At 61.1% G+C, this 23327-nt stretch overlaps 1 protein-coding gene across 11 annotated transcripts in view; it reads left to right on the top strand.

The window, feature by feature from the left end:
* ATP2B3 (ATPase plasma membrane Ca2+ transporting 3) overlaps window positions 1-23327 on the top strand; it is a 65611-nt gene that overhangs the window by 6580 nt on the left and 35704 nt on the right. For 7 of the 11 annotated variants that reach the window (XR_009214331.1, XM_032757928.2, XM_032757926.2 and 4 more), the window contains exons 2-7: window positions 11825-12158; window positions 16953-17150; window positions 17265-17522; window positions 17920-18045; window positions 18641-18766; window positions 21668-21709. Coding sequence is in view for 9 of the 11 variants with exons in the window: in XM_032757928.2 (XP_032613819.1) it covers window positions 11951-12158; window positions 16953-17150; window positions 17265-17522; window positions 17920-18045; window positions 18641-18766; window positions 21668-21709 (958 nt within the window). In the remaining 2 variants the exon portion in view is untranslated. The remainder of the gene's footprint in view (window positions 1-11824; window positions 12159-16952; window positions 17151-17264; window positions 17523-17919; window positions 18046-18640; window positions 18767-21667; window positions 21710-23327) is intronic. The other 4 variants (XR_009214332.1, XM_032757930.2, XM_058441650.1 and 1 more) reach the window with 1 other exon arrangement.

Below are 23327 nucleotides of genomic sequence, written 5' to 3'. Positions count from 1 at the left end.
GCTGTTCATTTCTGAGTTTTCCATGTGTCTTCGTGTGTGTGTGTGTGTGTGTGTGTGTGTGTGTGTGTGTGTGTATAGGGGTGGTGTAGTTGCATTTTTAAGATATTTAACTCTTTAATTTAGGGATTGGCAAGCTTTTTCTGCAAAAGGCCAGTTTGCAGGCCACATAGTCTCTGTCCCGAGTACCCAACTCTGCATGGTAGCTTGCAAGTAGCCACAGACAATGCAAAATGAGTGGGCGAGGCTGTGTCCCAATAAAACTTTATTCACAAGAACACTGGGCTGCCAGATTTGGCACTTAAGCTGTAATTTGCCAAACCTGTTGCATCCAAATGAGATGTGTCTTAGGGAATAGTTTGAGGTGAGGATCTAAGGTGCATCCTTTGCAGATTGCTAGCCAGTTGTCCCCATCTGTAGTAGCAAATCGGTTGTTCCCTGGCTCATTTGCACTCACTGACACTGGTCTGCAGTCAGACCTGGTGCTGGCTGCCTGACCTGAACCATGGGCCCATCTGTGTGCTGCTGTGCTGGTGATGTGCTTTTGCCTCTTGTACCTGGTATCATTTAATACCTGACCCGCTGGCCTCACCTCAGCAATCCTACAGCTTGCTTCTCTGTCCGGTGGACCTTAGAACCACTTTGTCAAGTCCCCCTTCCTCCCTCCCCGCCAAGATAAAGCACTGGGCGATACATTCTCTGGACATCCTCAGAGTTCTGAAGCCGCAGATGAGTCCGGTCCCCATGGGGTGGAGTGGCGGCTGGCTCTGTGCAGACGCTGTGGGTTTGACTCTCGGCAGACGGGAGGCGGGTGTGGGCAGGAAAGCGCCATCCTGAGTGAAGGCCCCCAGCTGAGGATAGCCAGACGGCCCTGGGAACGCCACAGCCTCCTGACTGAGAAACACGAAAACAAAGCCGGCAGTACAAGAGAGCGCGGGACACTGGGAAGCCACTGTGGGCCGGCAGAAGATGACCTCAAATGACAGGACTTTGGCCTTTCTGCTGCTCTTTTGGAAATCACTGTCCTGACCCTCAGAATTCCCTGCACTCTAGCATTTCAAATCAAACCCTGAACTGGGTTAAGGCATATGGAGTGGCCGGTTCGAAACTGAACCTACATTCCCACAGATTGCGGGCCAGGGGTGTGATGGCGGCACAGGGCGTGACCAAATGGGAAGGGGCCCTTTCTCCAGATTGGACCAGCCCGGCGGTAAACGCTTGGCTCCCTCAGACAGCAGCAGGGGCAGGAGAGTGTGTCCAGCCCCAATTCCCGGGCAGAGCAAGGGCTCACCAGGCACAAGGGTCCATTCCACCCCCCACCAGGGGCCTCAGCTCCATTTCTCCTGGAAGGATCCAGGACCAGACACTGCCACATCTTGGCTTGGAGCCACAGGCCCGGGAGAGCTGGGCTCAGGAGCAGCTGGTCCTGGCTCCTCTGGCTCCTGGGGTCTCTGGGTGCTCTCCTGTAGTCAGAGGGCGGCTGCCAGCTGGTGGTCCCACGCCTGGTGCAGGAGAAGAGGGAGGGCTGTGGACGGGCAGGGCATGTCTTCCACCTAGTCTCGTCTCTCCCTCCTGGCCTGTGGCTCACCTGCCCACAGCACTGGGACCAGCAGCTAGGCTTGGAAACCTCCGTCCTGGGGAGTGGAGCAAGAGTGCCCCCTTGTAACCCATCCATGGGGCCAGAGGGTAAGAATGCGCTGACCTGGGGGCCACTGCCCCAGGCGCCTGCCCTGGTAGCCCCTAGGGAGGCACTCGTGGCTGTGTCTGTAGGTGGGATGGGGTGGGTCAGGGCTCCCAGGCCACCTCCTGGCCCTCTGCACCCCATCCACCCTTCCCCGAAGGAGGAAGCTGGGCTATAGCACAATCGTGGGAGGGGGTATCTGAGATGGAGAAGGGCAGGGTTGGGGTCTCCCCTAAGGGAAGAGGGGAGGGGAGTGAGCACACAGAGCAGAAATCCACCCCTCCGGGTCCTGTCCCCAGCGCAGCTGTGCTCTCCCGGTGCCTTCCCAGTGGGGAGGGCGGGCATCTGTCCATGAGCACAGAGGGGGCGGGAGGAATGGTGCTGATGACAGGTGACGATAAGAGGGTCAGGAACTGGAGGAGCAGCTGGTGGTGGGAGGGTAGGGGGGACCTGATGGGCTGTGGGGCGCGCGAAGGGAGAGACTCAGAGCCCTGCGTCGGTGTTGGGTCCCGGCCTGAGAGGGGGCCCTCTGCCTCTGCACTCCCTTCAGGCACTCCTGGAGCACTGCAGGAGCTTTGTGGTGCTTCCTCTGGGCTTTGCTGGAAAAGCTTTGGGCTCGTATGCCAGGTTCCTCGGTCAGAAATAGTGTCTTAGGCAATTCAAAAATGAGCCAGCAATGCTCAGTTCATGCGATTCAGACAGCAGCCAAGCCCTTGATGACCTTCAGGTCCTGCTGTCACAGCCTTGGCTGCAGCTTCTGAGGTACCCTCTCTCTGGGCACCCTCGCCACTGGCTCTTCCTCCATCACCACGTTTGGCAGCAGGCATCCTGCCCCCTCAGCTGGGGAAAGTGGCACGGATACTTCAGTGTGCTCGTTCCTTGGGTCTGGGTCACAGAAGGGCAGGCTTGACTCCCACCTTCAGTCGGAGGTCTGCCTTCCAGATCCTTTTATTGGCCTCTGACCTTGACACCAATGCATCCCCCCAGCCTGTCCTCCCAAGGACTTTGGCCTGCTTCCAGAAACCAGGATGCCCTCTCTACTGCCCCTGCCAGGATGCCTAATGGGGCCCCATGGGACTCGTTCCCTAGGAGGACACGTGTATGTGTCCTGGTAGCTTCTTATTTAGTCACTGCCTGTCCAGGCTGGAAGGACTTAGCCCGGGGCCCACAGCCCCATGGCCTCCAGCTGCCTGTAATTTCCTTAATTACCTATTTAGGCCTTGACGGCTTCCGGTCCTCAGAGCTGGCTCCGAGATTGGAAGCGGGCTGGGACGGGCACCGAGGTACCACAGTAGAGCTGGGGCAACTTGGGGCACCTCTCCTCCCATCCACATGCTCTCTGGCTATGAAGGGCTGGGAGGACAAGGACCCGGCTTCCTATTGGACCCCAAACACGAGGTCTCCATCCCTTTGCAGGCTAGAGTCTTCCATGCAGGCCACAGCCACAGCGTTTCTAGGTCCCCATGCCGTCCGTGCCTTCGGGGCTGCTGGGCAGGCCCAGGCTGGTAGGAGGGGCGTGGGGAGTGCGTGGGGGCAGGGTAGTGGCTGGCCAGGCTCACGCTGCAATGCAGCTCGCACACCCGCTGTAATTGGATAATTAGTGTCATTATGCTTCCTGCTCCCTCGCTCTCTCCTTCTGCAGCTCTTGCCTTCTCTGGCAGGAAACAAATGACTGTCCCCCAACCCTCAGTGTAGACTTCTGGCCCCAATCACAAAGGGACTTCCAACCTCCCCGTGGGATCCAGGGACACCCAGCGTTGTGAGGGCCGCCTGTGTGGGAGACAGGAGCACTGCGGGAGTCCGGGCAAGCTTGGGGAAGCATCCAGAGAGGCACATGGGTTCAGCCCCCGGCTGAACGGAATGTTCTGGCTTCACCGGTCGAGCTTGGTCCTGACCTGTGAACTCTGGGGTCCAGCTGGAGTCCAGCTGAAGACTTCAGGACAAGCCTTGGGAGGGGCGCGTGTGGTGGGAGGGGCTGACTCAGCAAAGAGCATTGCCCTGCTCGGCTCCTGGAGATCTCATGGGCTTGAAGGAACCTCGGGGAAAATGGGCCCAGTCCCCTGGGGACCAGCCTCAGGGTGTATGGGTAGGTGGAGCCCTGCCTTCTCACCAACCCAGCGAAAAGGAACGAGGACCATTTCACAGATTAAAAAGTGAAGGCCCAGAGAGCTTGAGTGACCAAAGCCAGCACCTGCACTCTGGAGCCCTGAGGTTGACGGGGACAGATTTCCTGTCCAGTCACTTTGCTGAGCTCTTTTAATTGGTTCTAATCACTTGCTCGTTGCGTTTCTGGGGTTTTCAGGGCCGTAACTTGGCAGAGGAGCAATGTAGAATCAATCCTCTGGAGCTAGACCACTTGAGGTCACGTTGGCCTCTGCTCCTGGCTTGCCGTGTGACCTTGAGTAGGCTCTCTAACCACTCTGTGGCTGAGCTGCGTGTGCTCTTTGGTGGGGATGGCCACCCCCTGCCAGAGAGGCTTCTGGCAGAGTGATAGTCATTCTGCCTCTCGTCCGTGGCTCTATCCTCTCCCTTCTGCCTTAGCTAGAACTTCTAGGACAGTTTCACCCCCCAGGGAGCTCAGGGGAAAGTGGGGATTTGGTAGGTCCTGGAGACCTCAGGGAGGCCTCCTGGCTCTCCCAGAACCAGGCTGGATTTGAGTTAGGAGTGAACATGTACTCAGGCTATGGGCTTGGCCTATCTAACAGAGACCCAGCATAACAGTGGCTTCAGTGAGAGAAGTTGACTTCTTTCTCATGTAAGAGTCTAGGTGGGCAACCTAGGGCCAGCGCAACAGCTACTTAGCCCTCAGGAATCTGAGCTCCTTTGATTGTGTCATACATGGACTCCATGTGCAAGATGGCAACAGATAGATAGCTGCGGCAGCACCTGTCCCCACATCAGCATTCCAGCTGGCAGGAAGGAGGGGAAGGGCAGAGGAGAACACATTCCTTCTCTTTAAGGACACGGCCCTTGAAGTCGTCCCTGTCACTTTTGCTCATACCCGGTTGGCCAGGACATAGTCAGATGGTCATGGTTAGCTGCAAGGGAGTTGGGGGAATGTAATCATTAGCTGGATGACAAGACAGCTGAAAATTAAAACATGACATAGGAAGTGGGAGAGTAGCTAGCAAGTTTCTGCCACACACCTCTGGGGATTCATTAACACCTCCTCAAGACACATTTGAGAAATGGAAGGTACCCATCTTGAGGCCAGGCTTTCCCCAGGTGACCTGGCCAGCCCTTCTGGGGATGGAATGGGGTCAGTACCTCTGAAGAAGTGCAGCAAAAGAGGGGGCCATTTGTGAGCAAGAGGGCGGGAGCGGTGGTGATGGCCTCTCTCCACTGATCTGGTCCTGTGACACCAAATAGGGCACCCACCTGGCTGGGCAGGATATGGGTGGTGTTAAAAGTCACAGAGGCCGTAGGGTGGGGGTAGGGTGTGTGGGGAAGGGTCTGCTTGGGTTTCCATATCCAGTAGGGGGGTTTCCTGGAAGTTAAAATCCATACGAGCGAACTGCTGGCTGATTGGGCTGGTCAAGGCAGTGAAACTCCTGCAATCACAGCGTGTGGCTTGGGCACACGGGAGGCCATTCAGGCCCAGTGTCCACCACCCTGGACACAGGGCGAAGTGGCTGGTGGGGGCTGCTTGCGTGTTCTATCGTGGTGACATAGACATCACATAAAATGTACCACGTTCACCATGTTTAAGTGTGCGGCCCAGGGGCAGAAGCACATTCACGGTGCTGTGCAGCCATCACCACCCTCCAGCCGCAGAACTTGTTCGTCTTCCCAAACTGAAGTTCTGGCCCCGTCCAACCCCAACTCCCCACCCTTCCAGCCCCTGGCACCCACCCTTCCACGGTCCATCCCCTCGGATTTCACAGCTCTCCTATGAGGCCCTCACAGGAGTGGAATCCTACAGTGTTGGCCTCTCTGTGACTGGCTCCTTCTACGGAGCCCAACGTCCTCAAGGGTCAGCCATGTTGAAGCCCGCCTCAGAATGGCCTTACTCTTGAAGGCCGAGTCCTATTCTATGGCTGGATGGGCCACATCGTGTTTATCCAGCTGCCTTTCCACGGATATTGGGTTGCATCCACCTTTTGGCTATTGTGAATAATGTTGCTATGAACTTGAGTGGACAAATATGTTTGTGTCCCTGCTTTCAATTCTTTGGGGCCTACCCCAGCAGTGGGGTGGGGGTTCCTGTGGGAATTCTACTGCTTTCCACGGTGGCTGCACCGTCTTCCATTCTATGGCGGCGCTTGTTTGAATGAGAATTCTGGGCCAGCCCTGGAGCCTCTGAAGGCAGGCAAATGTGTGGTCTCGAGCTCGGCTAGACACCCAGATCCCCCAGGGGCTGGGGTGCTTTATAGCATTCTGGTCCTCCCACTTCTGAGTGGGAAGCTCTGGACCCAAGACTCTGTATTCGTGAAGTTCCCTGAGTGGGGAGGGGTGCCCACCCAGGTCTGGCATGGGCTGCTGTAGATTAGACTAGAGCACTGGGCCACCTAGGGGCCAGGAGTGCTGCAGAAGTGCATCCACCCAAAGGCGCAGGCTGAATCGGGCAAACTCCTGGGCTCCTGCCACCTCCAGGGGGTTTCTGTGGGTTCCAGAATCCTCCTTGTCTGGACCCTTGTTAACGAGGACTTCCAATGCCTGTGTCTTTCTGTGGCACCCGGCGCCGGACAGGCGGTTGCTTTGGCTTTGCACGCAACTGCCAGTGGGTCCCCAAGGTGGCCCCTCCAGGGCTGCCCTGCAGGGCAGAGCTTCAGGCAGGTGGGTGCATGCAAGAGTGGGGAGGGGGCGCCATGGTGACGGCTATTGTTTTTGCCCAAAGCTGTTCCAGGCATGAGAGCCACTTGTCATGTGTACAGATTGTACCAGGAACAGGGGGAGGAAGGAACAGAGCACTGGGGGCCGGTGGGGGGGCAGAGGGGGAGCCTGTCCCTTTAAATCTGTTTTCTCGGGTTTTATTTCCTTCTCTTTTCCCATCCTCCTCCCTCCACCAGCACAAGTGGAGCCGTGAGGGCCCAGGAGCTGCAGCGACGGTGCCTCTGAAATATTAATGAGGCTGTTCTCTGCCTCAGCTCCTTCCCTCCCCCTTCCCTGGCTGCACGCAGGCCTTGTCCTTGGAACCCTCCTTTCCCCTCCCGGGTGGTCGCCAAGGTGCGTCAAGCAGAGGGGAGGGGACGGGGGAGGCAGGAAGGAGAGGGCCTGGCGCAAGGGCAGGAACACGTGGGGAATCAGGGATAAAAGGGGTCTCCCAGGTGCACACCAGCCACCAGCATCTCCACCTGCCTAGGATCGTGCCGGGCCCAGGAGAGGCCAGGGTGGCTGCCAGACTGGGCGCCCTCCTTCCATGCCCTCTCCCCACCTGCTCCCCAGCTGGTCCAGGAGCCCACCCCGGGCCTGACCTATGAGGCCTGGGCCACGCCTCTCGCTGTTGCCTTGGCTTGCTTTTCCTCTCTGGGTTCTGCCGGGCCTGGCCTGTGTCCTAGGAGCCTGGAGGTGGAGAGAGATGGGGGACTATTGTTTTAAGGAATCCCCGTAGTGAGTCATGTCGCTGAGTGATGGGCCCTTCTGAAAGGCGGGCCCTTGCCTGGTGGGTCTGTAGGGAGCAGGTGACGGACAGTCTGCCTCCAGGAGGGCCCACGGTGGAGGGCATGTGCCCAGGTAGGCCCCAGGCCTCCACCTCCTACCCTCTGCCCCTGAGTTCTGCTGCCTTCTTGCTTGGGGGCCACGGCATCCCGGGCCTGGCTCTGGCATCCAGATGGTCTGAACACCCAGGAGCCGCATGTTCTCATCACTGAGGGTCCAGTGACTAGGGGGTGACGGCAGCTGGGACTTCCTGGCAGTACATGCCCCATCATCCCTGTGGGGATATATGTCCACACAGACCCCAGAAACTGAAGGGGTGCTCGACTGGGGTGCAGTGGGGCTGTTTTCAGGAAAGAGAATGGGGTGAATCCCGACGTGTGCATCACCTGAGATCTGGAGGACGGTGGTGGGATCTCGCCCTCCCTCTGTTCTCTCCTCCATAAAGGCGGAGCAGGTGGCCAAGTGGAATGCAGCCTGGGCCTGCTGGGGAGGCTTTGAGGGGTGTCATCAGAGCGCCCCAGCACGGGCGGCCATGACCCACCTCAAGTCACATGGAAGGCAGGGCTGGGAGAACCAGGGCAAAAGCAGGAGCCTTCCTGAGCCTCAGTTTCCCCCTCTGTAAGGCAGGGAGAGTTCTCCTGGCCCTCGTAGGGTGTTTCCAAGGGTGCAGTGAAAGAAACATGTCTGTCAAGAGCTGGCATGCAGATGTGGGCTCAAAACTCAGTGCGTGCCATGGGGTCCTGAGAGGGGCCCCATGGGAGCGGGTGTGCCCCCTACTTAGAAAGTGCCGAGCCTTCTGGAGGATGCTGGGCTGCCCAGGGCCTGGAGGAAGTCCATGGGGGATTAAGTTGGAGGTGCCGGGAGAGCCCCCAAAGCCAGGGAGGGACAACACAGGGGAAAGAGGACCCCTGGGTCTCTGGTCAGGTGGGTTTGAGTCACTGGGTGGGGAGTAGGCACTCTGAGCCTAGTGGGGAGGTGAGGGTGTCTGGGCCCTGCTGGAGAGAAGAGTCCAGAAGGCGGTTGAGTAATGGGCCTGGACTTGGGCCATCCCCTCCAACAGCCCCTGGAGGCAGCAGCCAGGGACCCCCCTGGCTGTCTCCCACCACGCGGCGGGCCAGTCTGTGCGGGGATGGTGCAAATGCCGGAAGGTGTGAGGCCCTCTCTGTGGAGGTTCTCATTTCAATTTAGCCAATTAAGGTCAGAAAGATGAAAGAGCACAGAAATGGTATGTTCCCTGCCCTTTTGGTGCCTACAGACCGTTCTCGGCAGCCAGCCCAGGCCGGAAACTCTGTCAGGCCTGCAGAACTGATAGGCCTAGTCACTTCAGTTCTTGGCCATTTCAGCGATGGCTGCTGTCTTTATTGGGCCTCAGGGAGGCCATCGCCCAGGCTTATATAGAACCCAGAAAAGCAAAGTGTACGCCATTTGGTCTCCACAGCAGCCAACAGTCGCTCTAAATGGGCCCTACTTTAACTGATGGATCCTGTCTGCCCTATAGCCTATTGCATTCATGAAGACAATGAGGGTTAGCAGAGCACCTCGACCCCACCCCGTCTTCCAGAATGGAGACTCCGCCTCCCAGGCCTCTAAGTTCCTCCTCTGCGGGCCGGGCCCCCATTCACTCATTCCTCCAGGCCCCCGGCCACATGCCGACTCCGTACCACGTGTCGCAAAGAGCTTAGGACCCAGCTCGTGGGAGACATGCTCACAGATCATTGCAATGCCAAGCAGAGTGAAATAGGAATGGGTCGTGGGATTACAGACTCAGGCGCAGTCAATTTTAGCTGGGGAACTGGCAGAGACTCCTGGAGAATGTTCCACTTGAATTGTGACTAAGAGGATTCATGGGAGGTCAGCAGGTGGAGCTGGAACAGAGGGTGTGCGGCGTGCGGTCAGGGCTCAGAGCTGGCAGGGCTGTGCGCCTGGGGTGGGAGTGGGGCTGGGAGGTGCTCGGAAGGAATCTGGCCTCTTGCTTGACGGGGATGGGAGACTGAAACGGGGGCTCGCTGGAGCGATGGTGCCTGAACCAGGAAAGTGGCGACTCACAGCAGGGTCATGACCAGTTGCTGGACTAGAGGGAGACCTAGGAGGTGGCCCACAGGACGTGGAGCTTGCCTGCTGAGGGATGGGGATCCTGCAGTGGGGAGGGCCAGCAGGGCCAGCCAAGGAGAAGGAACTTGGCCCCGGGACGATGGCAGAGGGGAGGACTGCCTCCTTGCCCACTGCCCTCCCCATGTGTCACTGTGGGTCCACTCAGACACGGCCATGGCTGCAGCAGTCAGGAGCAGCTGTAGGACCTAGTATGGTTCTGTCTGGGCCACCACTGTGGGGTCAGGGGCAGGGACCGGGTTGGGGAGGACAGAGCTGGCCTTGGGTATGCCCTGGTCAGAGGAGGGAGGGTGAGCACGTGCCAGGGGAGGGCCACCAGGCCTCGGTGACCGTGCCACGAGGAACTCGTGATCTGAGGAACAAGCATTTCTGTCATGGCCGTGTGTCACCCACTGGGGGCACAGAGCCTGAAACTGACGGTGGCACAAAGTTGCTACATGGTGGGATTGCTGAGGCATGAGGTGACTGGAGCTCAGGAAGGCAGGGAGAAGGCGGCCTGGCAGGCGCACCGCCACAAGAAAAGGTCCTGGGGTGGGGAGGGGAGGCTGTCTCGAGAAGACGAGGAGTCCAGGTGACAGCCGAAAGCTGCCATTGCCGCCTTGAGGGGTCAGAAGCGGGACACCCAGCTGTCCTCTGGCTCTGCCACTTCCCCAAGTCAGCCTCAGTTTCCCGCGTCAGAAAAGCAAGGGCAATTCGTCCACACAGCACCCCCAGAAGGAGCCCGCCTCACCTGGGACAGCTTTGCTTGCTGTCCTGGCCCCCTCTCCTCAGCTCTCACTCCTTCTAGTCTTTTCCCCCCATGCCTGTCCCCAGACGCCTTGCCTCACCTTTGCCCCAGCTGCAACCCCACAGCTCTTGGCCCTCCCTCGGGCCTGCCGTTTTCCCCGCCCAGCTAGAGAGGGGCGGGGTTAGTGGAAACTTGTTGGGCACCTGTCCCAGCGCATCAAGCCAGTGCCAGGCATGTGGTAGCTGCTCGGTGAATGTGTGTCAGGTGACCAACTGCAAGACACGGCAGGGAGAGGTGGGGACAGAGGACGGCACAGGCACGTGGCCATCATTTTGTCCCCACATCTCCCAGAAGTGAAGGCTGCTTCATGTGCAAAGTGTCGCGAGAGTAAACACGCAGGTGCCCACGCTTTTCAAACGTGGGTCACTGTGGATGGATGTTTCGTGAAGTACCCACCAGGGCCTCTCCTGAGAATAAGGCCATGGACTTGGCCGTGTCTGCTTTGGCTGCCTGAGGGCTTTCTCCCCTTTCTTCAGGGCTCTGGGCCACTCGTTTCCCACGGATGCTTCTGAGCCAGGAGCTTCCCCAGAGACGGGGGTTCAGGGCCCTGCTGTGCCGCCATGTGCACCAAGGCCATTTCAGTTCCACGAGGATGTGGCAGGCTTAGCTCAGGCCGGGAAGGAGCGGAGAGAGAAGAGCTGCAGTGGGCCCTGCCAAACACTGTGATGGCTGCAGGAGGGGCAGCCTGGGCCCTAGCAGATCCTTAGGTAAGGTGACGGGGACAGGGAGAGGGATGACAACTTTGCGATGCTCGGCAGAGGGGGGAAGGCAGTGTGGCCAGGGCCGTGGCCTGGATGCTTTCAGTGTGGAGAGACTTTAGCTCCTTACTTTGTCATCTGGAGGGAAGAAGAGCGTGGAGGGGAGCGGGTGGCACCATGCTGTGGGCTGGGACATTGGCAGACTCGCCAGCGACCTGTGGCTGCTTTGGCTTTCTCCTGTGTGCCCCCTCCTCCTCTCCTCCTCAGCCACTCCTTTTGTCCCCTCCCTCTTCTCCCTCCCTCCATCCCCCTCTCCCCCCCTCTCTTTGCCCTTCCGTCTTGTCCCTCTCTCCCCTCCCCTGTTTCCCACCCTTCCTCCGGGCCTCCTCCTTTCCTCACTCCTGGCCCCCCAGGTACTCTCAGGGCCACAGAAACCGTGAGCCACTAAGGCCACACCAGAAGACCACCAGGGACTCATGGCATGCCCGCTGCACAGGGTACATCTTAACCAGGCAAGAGCAGGGAGTGAACCGGAGTGGACAAGCCCAGGACTGGTGGTGGGGCACGGGCAAGACCAGCCACTGATCAGTCCCAGCACACTGCTCACTTCAGCGTGGGTTCCCGAATGGATTTGGGGGGCAGTGAGAGCCTCTGCCTCCAGCTAGCTAGTGTTAGCCACTGCAGGGTCCTGGCAGGAGGCATCGACACTTCCCCTCCCCCACCTGGGCAAGCCCTCCAGGTTCTGGGCAGCCGTGGCGGGCAGGACCCAGAAGTGGCCTGGCTGGTGGGGCCTGGCAGACCGTGAGGGCCACTGGCCCAGCCTGGGAGGTGATTTTTGCACGTCGAGGGTCATGGCACAGACTGAGCGAAGATTCGCAGAGAATATTCTGGAAGATGGGACCTCAGTTTTGTCTCAACCACTCCCCTGGCTTCTTCTCGCCTCCGTCTCCCCAGGTGTCCACGCTTAGCAGCTTTCTCACCACCGCCAAACCTTGCCTGGGCACCGGGACCGTGGGTGGCCGCCTGTCCCTAGCTGTGGCTGAGCCAAGATCGCACTTGTGAGAAGGCCTGACAGGCAGCATGGGCGACATGGCCAATAGTTCCATCGAGTTCCACCCCAAGCCCCAGCAGCAGCGGGATGCCCCCCACGCTGGAGGCTTTGGGTGCACGCTGGCGGAGCTGCGCGCCCTCATGGAGCTGCGAGGGGCCGAGGCTCTGCAGAAGATCGAGGAGGCCTACGGGGATGTCAGCGGGCTCTGCCGGAGGCTGAAGACCTCACCCACAGAGGGTAAGTCCCTCTCAGGCTGCGTGCCACCCAGCCCTGCTCCCAGCCTTCAGAGGAGCGTCCTGAAGGTGTCCTTACCCCCAAGGCTGGCGGGGGTCAAGGGCCACCTGTGCCCCTCCCCTCAGCCATTTCCCTTGACGGGGAGATGCCCCGGGTAACCTGGGTCCTCAAGGGGGTGTGACCTGACCCCCTCGTCTCCACACCTCCACAATCAGGAGTTCTCCGCTCTATAGAGCCAGACTGGGACGCACACACAGGCAGAATGGGCCCCCAAACAGAAACCCTTCCGAGGAACAGGGCAGGGCGGGGAGGAGGAAGACAGCCCCATCTGTGTATTTGGGGATTTCCGGTGTGCTCAACCGTGTGTTCAGTTAAGGGGGATCAGAACAGGAGGAAGGGATGCGGGGTGCAAGCCTTCGGAGTTTCGGGTGACCGGGGCCTCTCCTGGGAAGAGAGAGGATGGCCTGGGGATGGCACGAGCCATTTGGGCCTGGCAGGAAGCGGTGACCAAAGCTGGGGCACGGGAGGCCCAGAGTGCTGATCAGAGGTGGCACTGACTGGCCACAGGCTGTCCCAAAGAGGCACAAGCCCAGGGTAGTGTCAGTCTCGCTGCTGAGGGAGGCTCACTGTCTAGAAAGATCTGGGGCGGAGGCCTGACTATCCCTGTGGGAGGCAATGCTCCACCCGGCCTTGTGAGACCTGCCCAGCCCTGGTTGCTGCGGTCTGCCATGTAGCGGGGACCCCCAGGAGCCAGGCCCAGCCCCAGATTCCAGGAGCCACAGCATTCTCTGGCCCTGCGTGCCTGGCAGGGCTGCTGGGGCTATCCCAGCCTAGTGCCAGGCCTGTCCCCCAGCCAGTGCGGGCTGATTTGATCTGCTGCCCGTCTGGGCGACGCCTGGGCCCACCCATCTCCTCTGCTCCCAGCCGCGAGGCTCCTTGGCACCTCCAGCCTCCCGCTCTGCCCTCACCCTCAACCCAGAGACTGTTCTCCTGTGGCTCCGGTCTCGGCCCCGTCTGTCTGCAGGTGGCACTCAGGCTGCAGGGAGGAGTGGAGATGGAGGAGGGGGGCCGCGGGCCAGGTCAGGAACTCCGGGGTCTGCCTGGGTCTCCCTAGCTTTGTGCCCTGGAGCTGATGCGCCCGTGACACCCGGCCTCGCCGCCGCGCACGCCCTCACGGTGCAGCTGCTGCTGGGGCCGATGGCTTGGCTCCGCTCCCGAGCATCTCCTGCCTTCCCTCCTCCTTGCGCAGCCCCCGAGGAGGCTGTGGAGGGCCATTTATCCACAAGGGCTCTGGCCTCTCCCAGATCAAAGGAAGCAGATGGGCCTCAGCTGTCTGCTCTTCCCCTGTCTGCCAGGCCTTGTTAAATATTTAAAATGTCAAGGCCCCTGGGAACCTGCCGGAGTCTGCCATGGAGCGCAGGAGCTCTCGCGTGCCTGTGGAGGCAGAGGCACGGAGAAGGGCAGGTGCACAGGTGGGTGGCTTGGCCTCTGAAGGGCTTCCAAGCACCTGGGTCCCCAAGGCCACAGTGCAGGGAGCCGGCCAGGCCTGGATCTGCTGCCCATAGAATGAGCAGCAGAGGACCGGCCCCTCCCCTCTTCAACCCTCAAGGTCCTCGGGCTTGAGCTGTCTGGGTGCCAGGAGCGGGTGACTCACTCCCCGCATCCCCTAGCCCGGCCGTGCACCCAGACCCCGGTGCTCAGACCCGCCCGCCCCTCAGTCCTCCTCAGACACAAGGGCCTGAGCCACGGGGGCAGCTGGCTTTGTTGTGCCCCAAGCCCCATGCCAACCCCCTGACAAGGTGGGCAGACTTGGAGCTGCCCAGGAGGCAGGCACTCCCCCGTGGGGCAGGTGCTTTATGGCGAATAGTGCATTGTGGGAAGGGGACTTTATCTTCTGGCGGTACACTCATCAATCCGCTGCCGTCCCTGCCTTGGGAGCACTCCAAGAGGATTCCAGAACCCATCCTGGAAACCGCGCTGCTGTTGTCAGGAAACCTAGGTCTCAGGCTGAACTCAGAGGTGGGTTCGCCCGGGAACCTGGCCCCACCCAGTCCCCCTCTGGGCTCCACAGGCAGTCCTGGAAAGGAGGGGGCGGATTAGCTGGGAGCCGACACGATATGCTCCTAATCCAATTCCGATGGCATCTGGCCTCTGCTCCGGGCAGGCCGCCCATCTGTGTCCATGCCAACCGGCCAGCCCCTGCCCCCATGCCCTGGACCTGGACTGCCCTCGGGCCTGCTGGGGAAGCACGTGCTCAGAGCCAGAGGGGCCGCAGCTGTGTTCCTCCTCCCCGTCAATGGGTGCTGCGGCGGGGCAGCTGTCGGGACCCCGAGCGCACAGGAAGGCTAAGGAGAAACGAGCAAGGCTACAGCTGCAAGGGCAGATCAAGGCCAAGGGAGAGGCTGGCGAGGGCGAGGGAGCTCCTGGGGAATGGGCCAGGGGTCCCGGCTGCTCTCAGGGACAAACTGGGCATGCGAGGTGGGGCAGGCAGGAGACAGACTCGCATGGAGGCTCCAGGCTAAGGGCAGTGGAGACCCCAGGTGTCTGGGGAGCTCTCCGCTACTCCTCTCCCTCTGCAGAAGCCCCACGGTTAGCACGCGCTTGTTCTTAAGTCACTCGGGGGGTCTTGTACTCCCTAGTACTGTCCCCACCTGGCTTCGCTCCTGTAATTCCAGGAGACAGTCCCAGTCCAGAGCGAGGTGCACACCCCTCGGTTGGGTCCCTGGTCCCCCGCCCCCTCCCCACTACCCAGGAGCTGAGGTCGTGAGTTAACCCCAGGCTCCCGATTGGGGCAGGCTCGGGCCTCAGCAAGAGACCTTTGGCTCCTGAAGAAACCTGAGCCAGGGGGAGAGAGGCACGGACAGCTGCGGCTCTTCTGGGTGGGGAGGACGCCATGTGGCCATCGCCTAGCTGGGGTGAATGAGCCACGGCTGTGCGGGCGGCAGCTTCTGTTCCACTGCGGCCAGGGCTACCCCTGCCCCTCCTCGGAAGCCCCAAGGTTAGCATGCGCCTGTTCTCCAGTCATCTGGAGGGTCTTGTGTGCCTTCGCAGACCCACTGTGAGTGCCCCATGGGCTGGGGCTGGGCTCTCTGGTCATCCCGTCCCTGCAGCAGATGGCAGGCGTGAGCCCAGCTGCCCAGAGCCGGGAGCTGCAAGCTGCTGTCTGTCCACTAGGTGTCAGTGTGGGTCTGGTCACGGTCACGGCCGCGACCGCACCGGGCGCCAGGTGAGAGCCCGGGAGGGCTCCTCCGGATCAGCCTCAGCCGGGGCTGAGAATCCTGGGGCCAAGGGTGGGGCCAGAGGAGGGTGTCATCGCACATGCCTACCCTGGTAGAAGGTGGCTGAGTGGGTGTCCAGGCCTGGATGCCAGTCACCCATGTAAGCTTCCAGTACCTTCAGGCCAAGGAAGACTGAGAAGTGAGCGTCCTCAAGGATGACAAGTGACAGAATTGGATAGGGACAGGTGGCTCTGATTGTGAAGGCAAAGCCAATTTGGGGGCTTCTGAGTGGCTTTGGGTGTCATTCAAGTCGCCATGTAGACAAGCTGTGAGCCCTGGCTGAGGGATCAAAGTTGGCGCCGGAGCTGCATTAGAACCAAGACGGCTGGGTCCTGAGGGCCCTGTGCTCACCGGGTCCTGTCGGGCAGCGTAGGTTCTGTCCCGACCTGGGCCACAGGCCGGAGCTCTGACTCATGGTTACAGGGCCCTCTCCACCTCCAGCCTCAGTGGCCTTGTCTGCACCCTGCAGAGAGCAGCTGATGAGCAGCCCAGGGTGGGCAGTGTCTCCCTGACCCCTGCGAGGCCATGCAGCCCAGAAAAGGCTTGAAGACTTCCCAGTCCCTCCCTCAGCACCACGACTCCGGTTTGGCTTCTCCCCGCCTGCTCCCCACCGGGAACCCACTCCCACTCCCGTGCCTCTCTCTCTCCTCACGTGACACCGTTCAAGAACTTGCATCTCCCATTAGCTCTCATGCTCCCTCCCCACTGCTTCTTCCCTGAGAAACTTCTGGAAAGTAAGCCTCCGCTCCCTGTCGCCAGCAGCCACAGGCACCCTGCAGACTCCTGATCCCTTGGCACTGGCCATGCCCATGCCCCCATCCCTCGGGCCCTGCCCACCGGCTTTGCAGGCTGTCCTGTCCCCACAGGTTGGGGAGGGGGGTGTTGGTGACAAGCCTGCTCAGGGAATTCATAGGCTGGGAGCTAGAGAGGTGTTTCCTGACAGGCAAAGAGCCCTGGCCTAGTCTTTGGCATCTGGTGCCATCCCAGCCTCCCCTGATTGGTAGCCTTCCCCATGTCTCCACTAAAGTCCCCTGGACACTCGCTCTCCTCCCCAGGGGACCATTGGCCGTTCTCTTCTGTCCTGTCTCCTAGCAACCCTTGTTTACCTGGTCATACCCTGCTGGGTCCCCTCTGCGCCCCCTTGTTGGGTCCTGTCCCCTGCCTTCCAGTGCCCCCTCAGCGGTAGTGTGGAGGTGGCCAGGACAGCACAGGGACCTGGGACCCGCTGGAGTCCGGGAGCCTCCTGGCCTGTTTTGTCATCTGTGTGTCAGGAGGAGGATGGCTAGGGACTCCCCGTGACAGCAGCCAGAGAGCCGCATGCTCACTCCCACGTGCACGCCCCCAGCAGTCTGCAGAAAGGCTCCTGTGTAGAGGGAGAGCCAGGTGCTGGCCAGACGGCCCCAGAGGGCTGCTGCCACCCCAGGAGCAGTCAGGCAGGGCCACATAGGAGGCCTGGGACACGCAAGGCCAACCCGTCCCATCCCATTCTCTCCTTCTGTGCTTCCCGGGCACCATGCAGGCCTGGCGGACAACACCAATGACCTGGAGAAGCGCAGGCAGATCTACGGGCAGAACTTCATCCCCCCGAAGCAACCCAAGACCTTCCTGCAGCTGGTGTGGGAGGCCCTGCAGGACGTGACCCTCATCATCCTGGAGGTGGCTGCCATCGTCTCTCTGGGCCTCTCGTTCTATGCACCGCCGGGAGAGGAGAGTGAAGGTAAGGCCCGCCGGGGGCCTGGGCTGGAAGGAGGAAGAAGAATGGGGCTTGAGATGAGGGACGGTCACAGGATGGTGACGTCTCCTCCACTGCTTGCTTCTGTCCTCCGCACAGCCTGTGGGAATGTGTCGGGAGGCGCAGAAGATGAGGGCGAGGCCGAGGCTGGCTGGATCGAGGGGGCTGCCATCCTGCTGTCTGTCATCTGTGTGGTGCTGGTCACGGCCTTCAATGACTGGAGCAAGGAGAAGCAGTTCCGAGGCCTGCAGAGCCGAATTGAGCAGGAGCAGAAGTTCACGGTCATCCGGAACGGGCAGCTCCTCCAGGTCCCCGTGGCTGCGCTGGTGGTGGGGGACATTGCCCAGGTCAAGTACGGTGAGTGCCCTGGTCTTCACCCACCCTGTCGAGGAAGCTCGGCTCCTGCTTCTGGGGAGGGTGAGCCAGAGGAGACCCCCAGCACAGGGTCTCCCCGGTGGCCTGGGTGTCGTCACCTGCAGGAGGCCAGAGGTGGTGGAGGTGGGGGAGGTGGGGGAACACGGGGCAGGGCAGAGTGGGAGAGTTTCAGACACAGCAGGCCCCTGAAGAATCAACTGTCCCCACAGCCTCCACGGCGGGGTTTCCCCCTACAAAGGATGCAAATGTCCTCGTTCCCCAGAAGGAGGAGGGCTCCCAAGTCCCTTTCCCAGGCGGCCCATGTCACCTGACGGGACCTCCCCTGGGGCAGCCGGGAGGAGGCGGTGGGGAGAAAGGCCTCTGCTTCCCGGTGCTCTAGGCGACCTGCTGCCAGCCGACGGCGTGCTCATCCAGGCCAATGACCTCAAGATCGACGAGAGCTCCCTGACAGGCGAGTCTGACCACGTGCGCAAGTCAGCCGACAAAGATCCCATGCTGCTCTCAGGTGAGGGCCACCCTCCCGGCCGGCCTGGCACCAAGGGGCGTCGGCAGCCATGTGGCCCAGCATCCTGTCCAGGCTGCCTGCTGGGCTCAGCCTCCACCTCCACCAGGGCCTTCCAGCATAACCTTCAGGTTGGGAATCTGAAGACTCCGCCCATCACGAGGCCTGATGGTGGCAGCTCCAGCCACAGGGCGAGGAAGCTGGCCCTCCAGGCCCAGGAGAGTGCTTTGTGTCCTGAATGGGAAGCCCCAAGCGGAGAGGCTCGCGGGAGCCAGCACAGCACTGTGCTTCTCCCAAATCCAGACCCTCGACAATATCCAGTGGGGGTAGTGTTCCCTTTCCAGGAGGTTTCAACGTAGTCCGGTGTTTATCCCAGTTGGAAACGTAGTGTGAAATGGGACAGGAAGGCTGGAGGCCCTAGGTGGGCCCTGTGGGCCTCGGGGTCTCCTCCAAGCCAGGGAGGAGGCTTCAGCCTAGTTTCAAGGTGGACACCGCGTCCCTGCTTCCGGGAGACCCTGGGAGACAAGTTGTGGGTGCTGAATATGTCTCCCACTGGGTGGTGCAAATTCCTGTCTCAGTCTCTGTGTTGCTGTTCCAGGCACTCATGTCATGGAAGGCTCTGGAAGAATGGTGGTGACCGCCGTTGGCGTGAATTCCCAGACAGGCATCATCTTCACGCTGCTTGGAGCTGGCGGAGAGGAGGAAGAGAAGAAAGATAAGAAAGGTAGCGCAGCAGTGCCGCCTGTCCCTGGTGCTGGCGGGAGCTCCTTCCACGCAGCCCATTCTTTTTTTGCGGCCCGGTGCCACTGGGGGCTCAGGGAGAGCCAGCCCAAGTGGGTGGTAGGCCGGGCCCTCTCTTTTGATTCTCCTTGGAGACTCCTCTTCTGAGGATTTCCCCCCTGAGAGCCGGCAGGCCAAGGGCCCCTCCAGTGCCGTTGACGGGGAGCTTCCCTGAGACCACCAGCCCCAAAGGCTTCGGGATCCCATACCTACCTGGGCAGGAATGGGGTCAGAGGGACAGGGGCCCGTGCCCAGTAAGGTGCCGAGGATCCCAGGCCAGCGTGGGAGGCAGCCAGGGAGGTGGGGGTCAGAGGTCAGAGGAGGCTGGGACAGGTGAGGGCCGGGCAGCCCACCTGTGGGTGGTGGCCCTGCCCCGGGGCTTACAAAGCTAGGCAAGCCTGAGCCAGGAGGGCCCATTCCTCGCCCTGTGGCTGGAGCTGCCACCATCAGGCCCTGCAGTGGGCGGAGTCCTCAGACCTTCTAACCTGAGGACTATTCAGGGAGGCCCTGACGGACAAGATGAAATGGCTGCCACAGCCCCTTCTGGCCTCTCCTGCAGCCAAAACATGGTAGGGAGCCACACCCGCATGGGAAAGCTCTGCTTCCTGCCAGCGACCTCCAGCCAGGGCCCTGGGGCCAGTGCACGGGGCGTGGGGGCGTGGGGGCGCGGGGACGTGGGGCAGGCAGTCAGGGCCCGGGGAAAAGGTTAGCCCTGAGCCCAGAGCTCCCTGGAGGCAGCAAGGGAGTAGCTGGATGACCCTCTGTGGCCTAGAAGCTTCAACGAGCCCTGCCTTCTGGCAGCCTGGGCCTGTGTCTCCCTGCACCGGCTCTTCTTTGTGGCACCAAGTCCTGTAGGGCTCAGTGCAGTGTCTCACCCCGGTGAGTGCCCTGGGGGTGCACAGGCAGATGGGCGGCCCTGGGCCTCATCTGGGCTGGGCCGGAGTCCCTAGGCCTCTGTCCTGGGAAGCCCAGCTGCCCCTGCCTGGGCTGCCTCCTCATGCCTTGCACCCAATGGCCCTCTCCCACTGTGGGTCCACGGGAACCCACGCTCCTCTGGAGTCTCCAGCCACCCTTCTCAGGCTGCTCACCTTCTCTGTACCTTAAATGAGTGTGTCCTTCCTAACTGTTCCAGGCCTCTCCTTTTTTTTTTTGAAATTGACAAGACCATTCAGCCCCTCCCAGGCCCCACCTGGCCCTCCTCTCCAGCACCCCTCAGGCTGCGCTACTTAGGAGTCAGAGCTAGAGGGCTTCCTGGAGGAAGGGAACCCTGAGGAGGCCCTGGAGGGAGAGCAGCAGCTGGCCAGCTGGGGAGAGGGTACCAGCAAGACCAGGGGGCTCCCTGCTGGCCCTCCCCGTCTCTCCCGCCCCATCCCCATTGTTTGGTGCAGCCTGCCCAGTACACGCTTAGGATACTTGCCTTCTACCTGCACCCAACCCCCTATCTCTTGTCTCTTGACCTTGACTCCTATGCACCTTTCTCCAAGTGTGCTTCTCCTCCGCACCTTCCCCCCGCTCCTGCCTCTTCTGGCGGGGCCCAGCCCTCCTCTTCCAGCAATGCTCTTCCCAGACCTCCAGAGGCCCCCCAGGGCCTGTGTGCAGGCTGGGTCCGGAGTCCATGCTTCCTTCGGGCCCCCACGGCCCCAAGGCTCTGCCATCTCCCCTGCTGTGCTGTGCGGTCATCCCACGGCCATCTTGTGTCCATGGGGGTCTCCCCTCCCTGCAAGAAGGCCCTCTGTGCCCACAGGAACCCTGGGCGGAGAGGGCCTGATCAATGCTCCACCCCTGGCTGAGTGGGGGGGGGCGGGCCCTCCCTGCTCCCTGGGGACCCCAGATCCCAACCCCAACTGCCTGGGAGTGCAGATGTGGCCCCCAGGAAGCTCCTCTAACTGCAGCTCTCAGAAGGGGTGACTGTGCCCACCACCTGAGCCCCTGGATAGGGCCACTTGGGGCCCAGCCTGGCCTTGCAGGGCTGCTGGGTGCCGGTGCTCAGGCTGGCGCCCCCGTGCGGTAGCCCTGGGTTGACCAATGACCTAAAAGCACCCCGCAGAGTCCTAGAGTCTCATTCCTTTGTCCCTTTAAAACACACACTGGGGCCAGGCACAGTGGCTCATGCCTGTAATCCCAACACTTTGAGAGGTCAAGGCGGGTGAATCACTTGAGGTCAGGAGTTCGAGACCAGCCTGGCCAACATGGCGAAACCCCGTCTCTATTAAAAGTACAAAAATTAATTGGGCGTGGTGGTGTACACCTGTAGTCCCAGCTACTTGGGAGGCTGAGGCAGGAGGATCACTTAAACCTGGGAGGTGGAGGTTGCAGTGCTCAAACACACACACACTGAGCTAACTGCTGGACATGACTGCGGGGGAAGCCGATCCCTAGGCAAGGGCAGCTGGGTGCTGTCTGCCTGGCTTCCAGGGCTTAGGGGCCATCTAAGTGAACCCCTTGAGCTGGTTTGCAGGGAGCAGACATCCCGACTTGGGGAGGTTCCAGCTTCCGGGAACCTCCCACTGCCAACCGTGTGTGACCCAGGGCCCTTCCAAGGCTGGCTTTAGGGGTTCAGTGTAGGGCTGAGCTTAAGGCCCAAGGGGGAGCCCTGGGCAGAGGTCTGGCTCAAGAATGCCAGTGTTCATGGTGACCGTGTGCTGGGAGGTGGTGACGGGGTGAGCCTGGAAAGGACGGGGCATGAGGAAGGTGCTGCAGTGGGCAGTGCTTAGGGCCACCAGCAATCAGGCCCCTCCCCCCCACCCCCTCTGCCACGCGGCCCCCAGGCTGTGCTGTGCATGTGCATGCGTGCGCCACACGGTGTCCTCAAGCCTTCGTGTCTGTCATCCCTCTTCCATTGTAGGCAAGCAGCAGGATGGGGCCATGGAGAGTAGCCAGACCAAAGGTAACGGGCACCGCTGCTTGGGCACAACTAGCTTGGAGCCCTGGGGGTGGGGCTGGTGGAGGGCACAGTGTGGGGGGAGGGTCACCTGCCTCAGTGGCAGGAGCAACACTTGGAGACCAGGTGAGTGGGCTGCACAGTCCCGTCCCAGTGCGGAGGGAGGAGCGAGCACACCCCTGGGGCTGCTCAGGGCGTTCTGGCCACAGACACTGCTGGCGGCTCGGCCCAGCCACCTAGAGGAGACCTTAGCCCAGCATGGGCGTAAGGATCACCTGTGAGTGGGCGCCCCGAGTCCACTCTGGCCAGATGAGAAAACTGAGGCCCAGAAGGGCTGACTCACCTGAAGCTCTGGGTCCCTGTCAGTGTGTTTCCCAGGCCAGCTTCCTTTCAGCCAAGCCTGTGGACCTGGGAGACAGAGTGGTCGGCTGAGGGCCAGAGGCCCGGCCCTCCTCTCAGCCCCGGACACCTGGCAGGTGCCGACACCCTGGGGCCAGCATGAGCCTGGCTGTGAGACGCAGGAAGCAGGAGAAGGGGTGGGAGGAGGGGGGAGGAGGCCGGCCGTGGCCCACGGAGGAGAGGAGATGTCTGCCAATGCAGCAGCCAGCTCTAGGTGCTGGAGTCCATGGGGGACAAGGCAGGTCCTGACCCTCAGGAAGGTCATAGGCAGAGATGACCCAGGCAACGCCCAGTGCGGAGCTGGGTTTGGGAGGGCACTGGGGGACAGCCCGATGGCTGGAGCCCTGGGTTGGGGAGGTGGCAGCAGATGGGGCACAAAGCTAGAGGGGCCCAGCTGGGTGGGGCAATTGTGTCCTGACGCCACTGGGAAGAGGAGCTGTGGCAAATGGCCTCGGGCTGGCAGGTGAGGAGGAGCAGGAGGCGGCAGAGGTGATGGCAGTAGTGCCAAGAGCCCCAGTGGATGGGGGACCAGAGTATTGAGGGAGAAAGACGCGTCTGCTCTCCCCAGGTCGCTGCGTCGGTCCCGGGGCAGAAGAGGGAGGTGGAGTGGCCAGGATTACTCTGGGCCGTGGAGTGGGTGCAGCCAGAGCTTGGCAGGGAGGGAGATGAGGAAGTGACAGAAGCAGAGGAGTGGGGAGAGGAGGGAGCCGGAGTGGGAGACACACCACCACCGTGTCAAGGGCAGCAAGGATGAGGAGCACAGGACCCACCGGGGAAGAAGGGAGAGGAGCCGTCTGCTCCAGGGGAGAGGCGGGGAGGGTGCTGGAGCGACAGATGGAGCCTGAACAGGCGCAGGGCTGGCTGGTGGGAGGAGAGTGCACGGGGCTCCTGGGCCTCCCTAAGGGAGGTGGGAGGTGGCTCGGACACCAGTAGGCAGATGAGTCAGCTCAGGGTTCTGGAACATTCCTTGGGCCACAGGCCTCTGCTCTCAGGTATTATTTGGGGCATTCCAGGACCAGTCACCCTGTCTGTGTGCCCAAATTCCTTGTGCTGTGTCTGTCCTCCCTTCTCGCGAGAGAACCATCTCTGTCCCACCTAGAACAGTGCTGGAGCCCACCCACCCACCCCAAGAGGGCCTGGGCTTAGGAGGCGAGAGAAGGGAAGCTGATAGACTTGGAAATAGGAGAGCTCCACTGAATCCCGTCTCCTCTCTATGGTGTGGCAT

This window comes from Hylobates moloch, unplaced genomic scaffold (assembly GCF_009828535.3).
Source record: "Hylobates moloch isolate HMO894 unplaced genomic scaffold, HMol_V3 SCAFFOLD_7, whole genome shotgun sequence".
In the NCBI taxonomy this organism is placed as follows: Eukaryota; Metazoa; Chordata; class Mammalia; order Primates; family Hylobatidae; genus Hylobates; species Hylobates moloch.
This window is presented reverse-complemented; position numbering and strand designations above follow the sequence as displayed.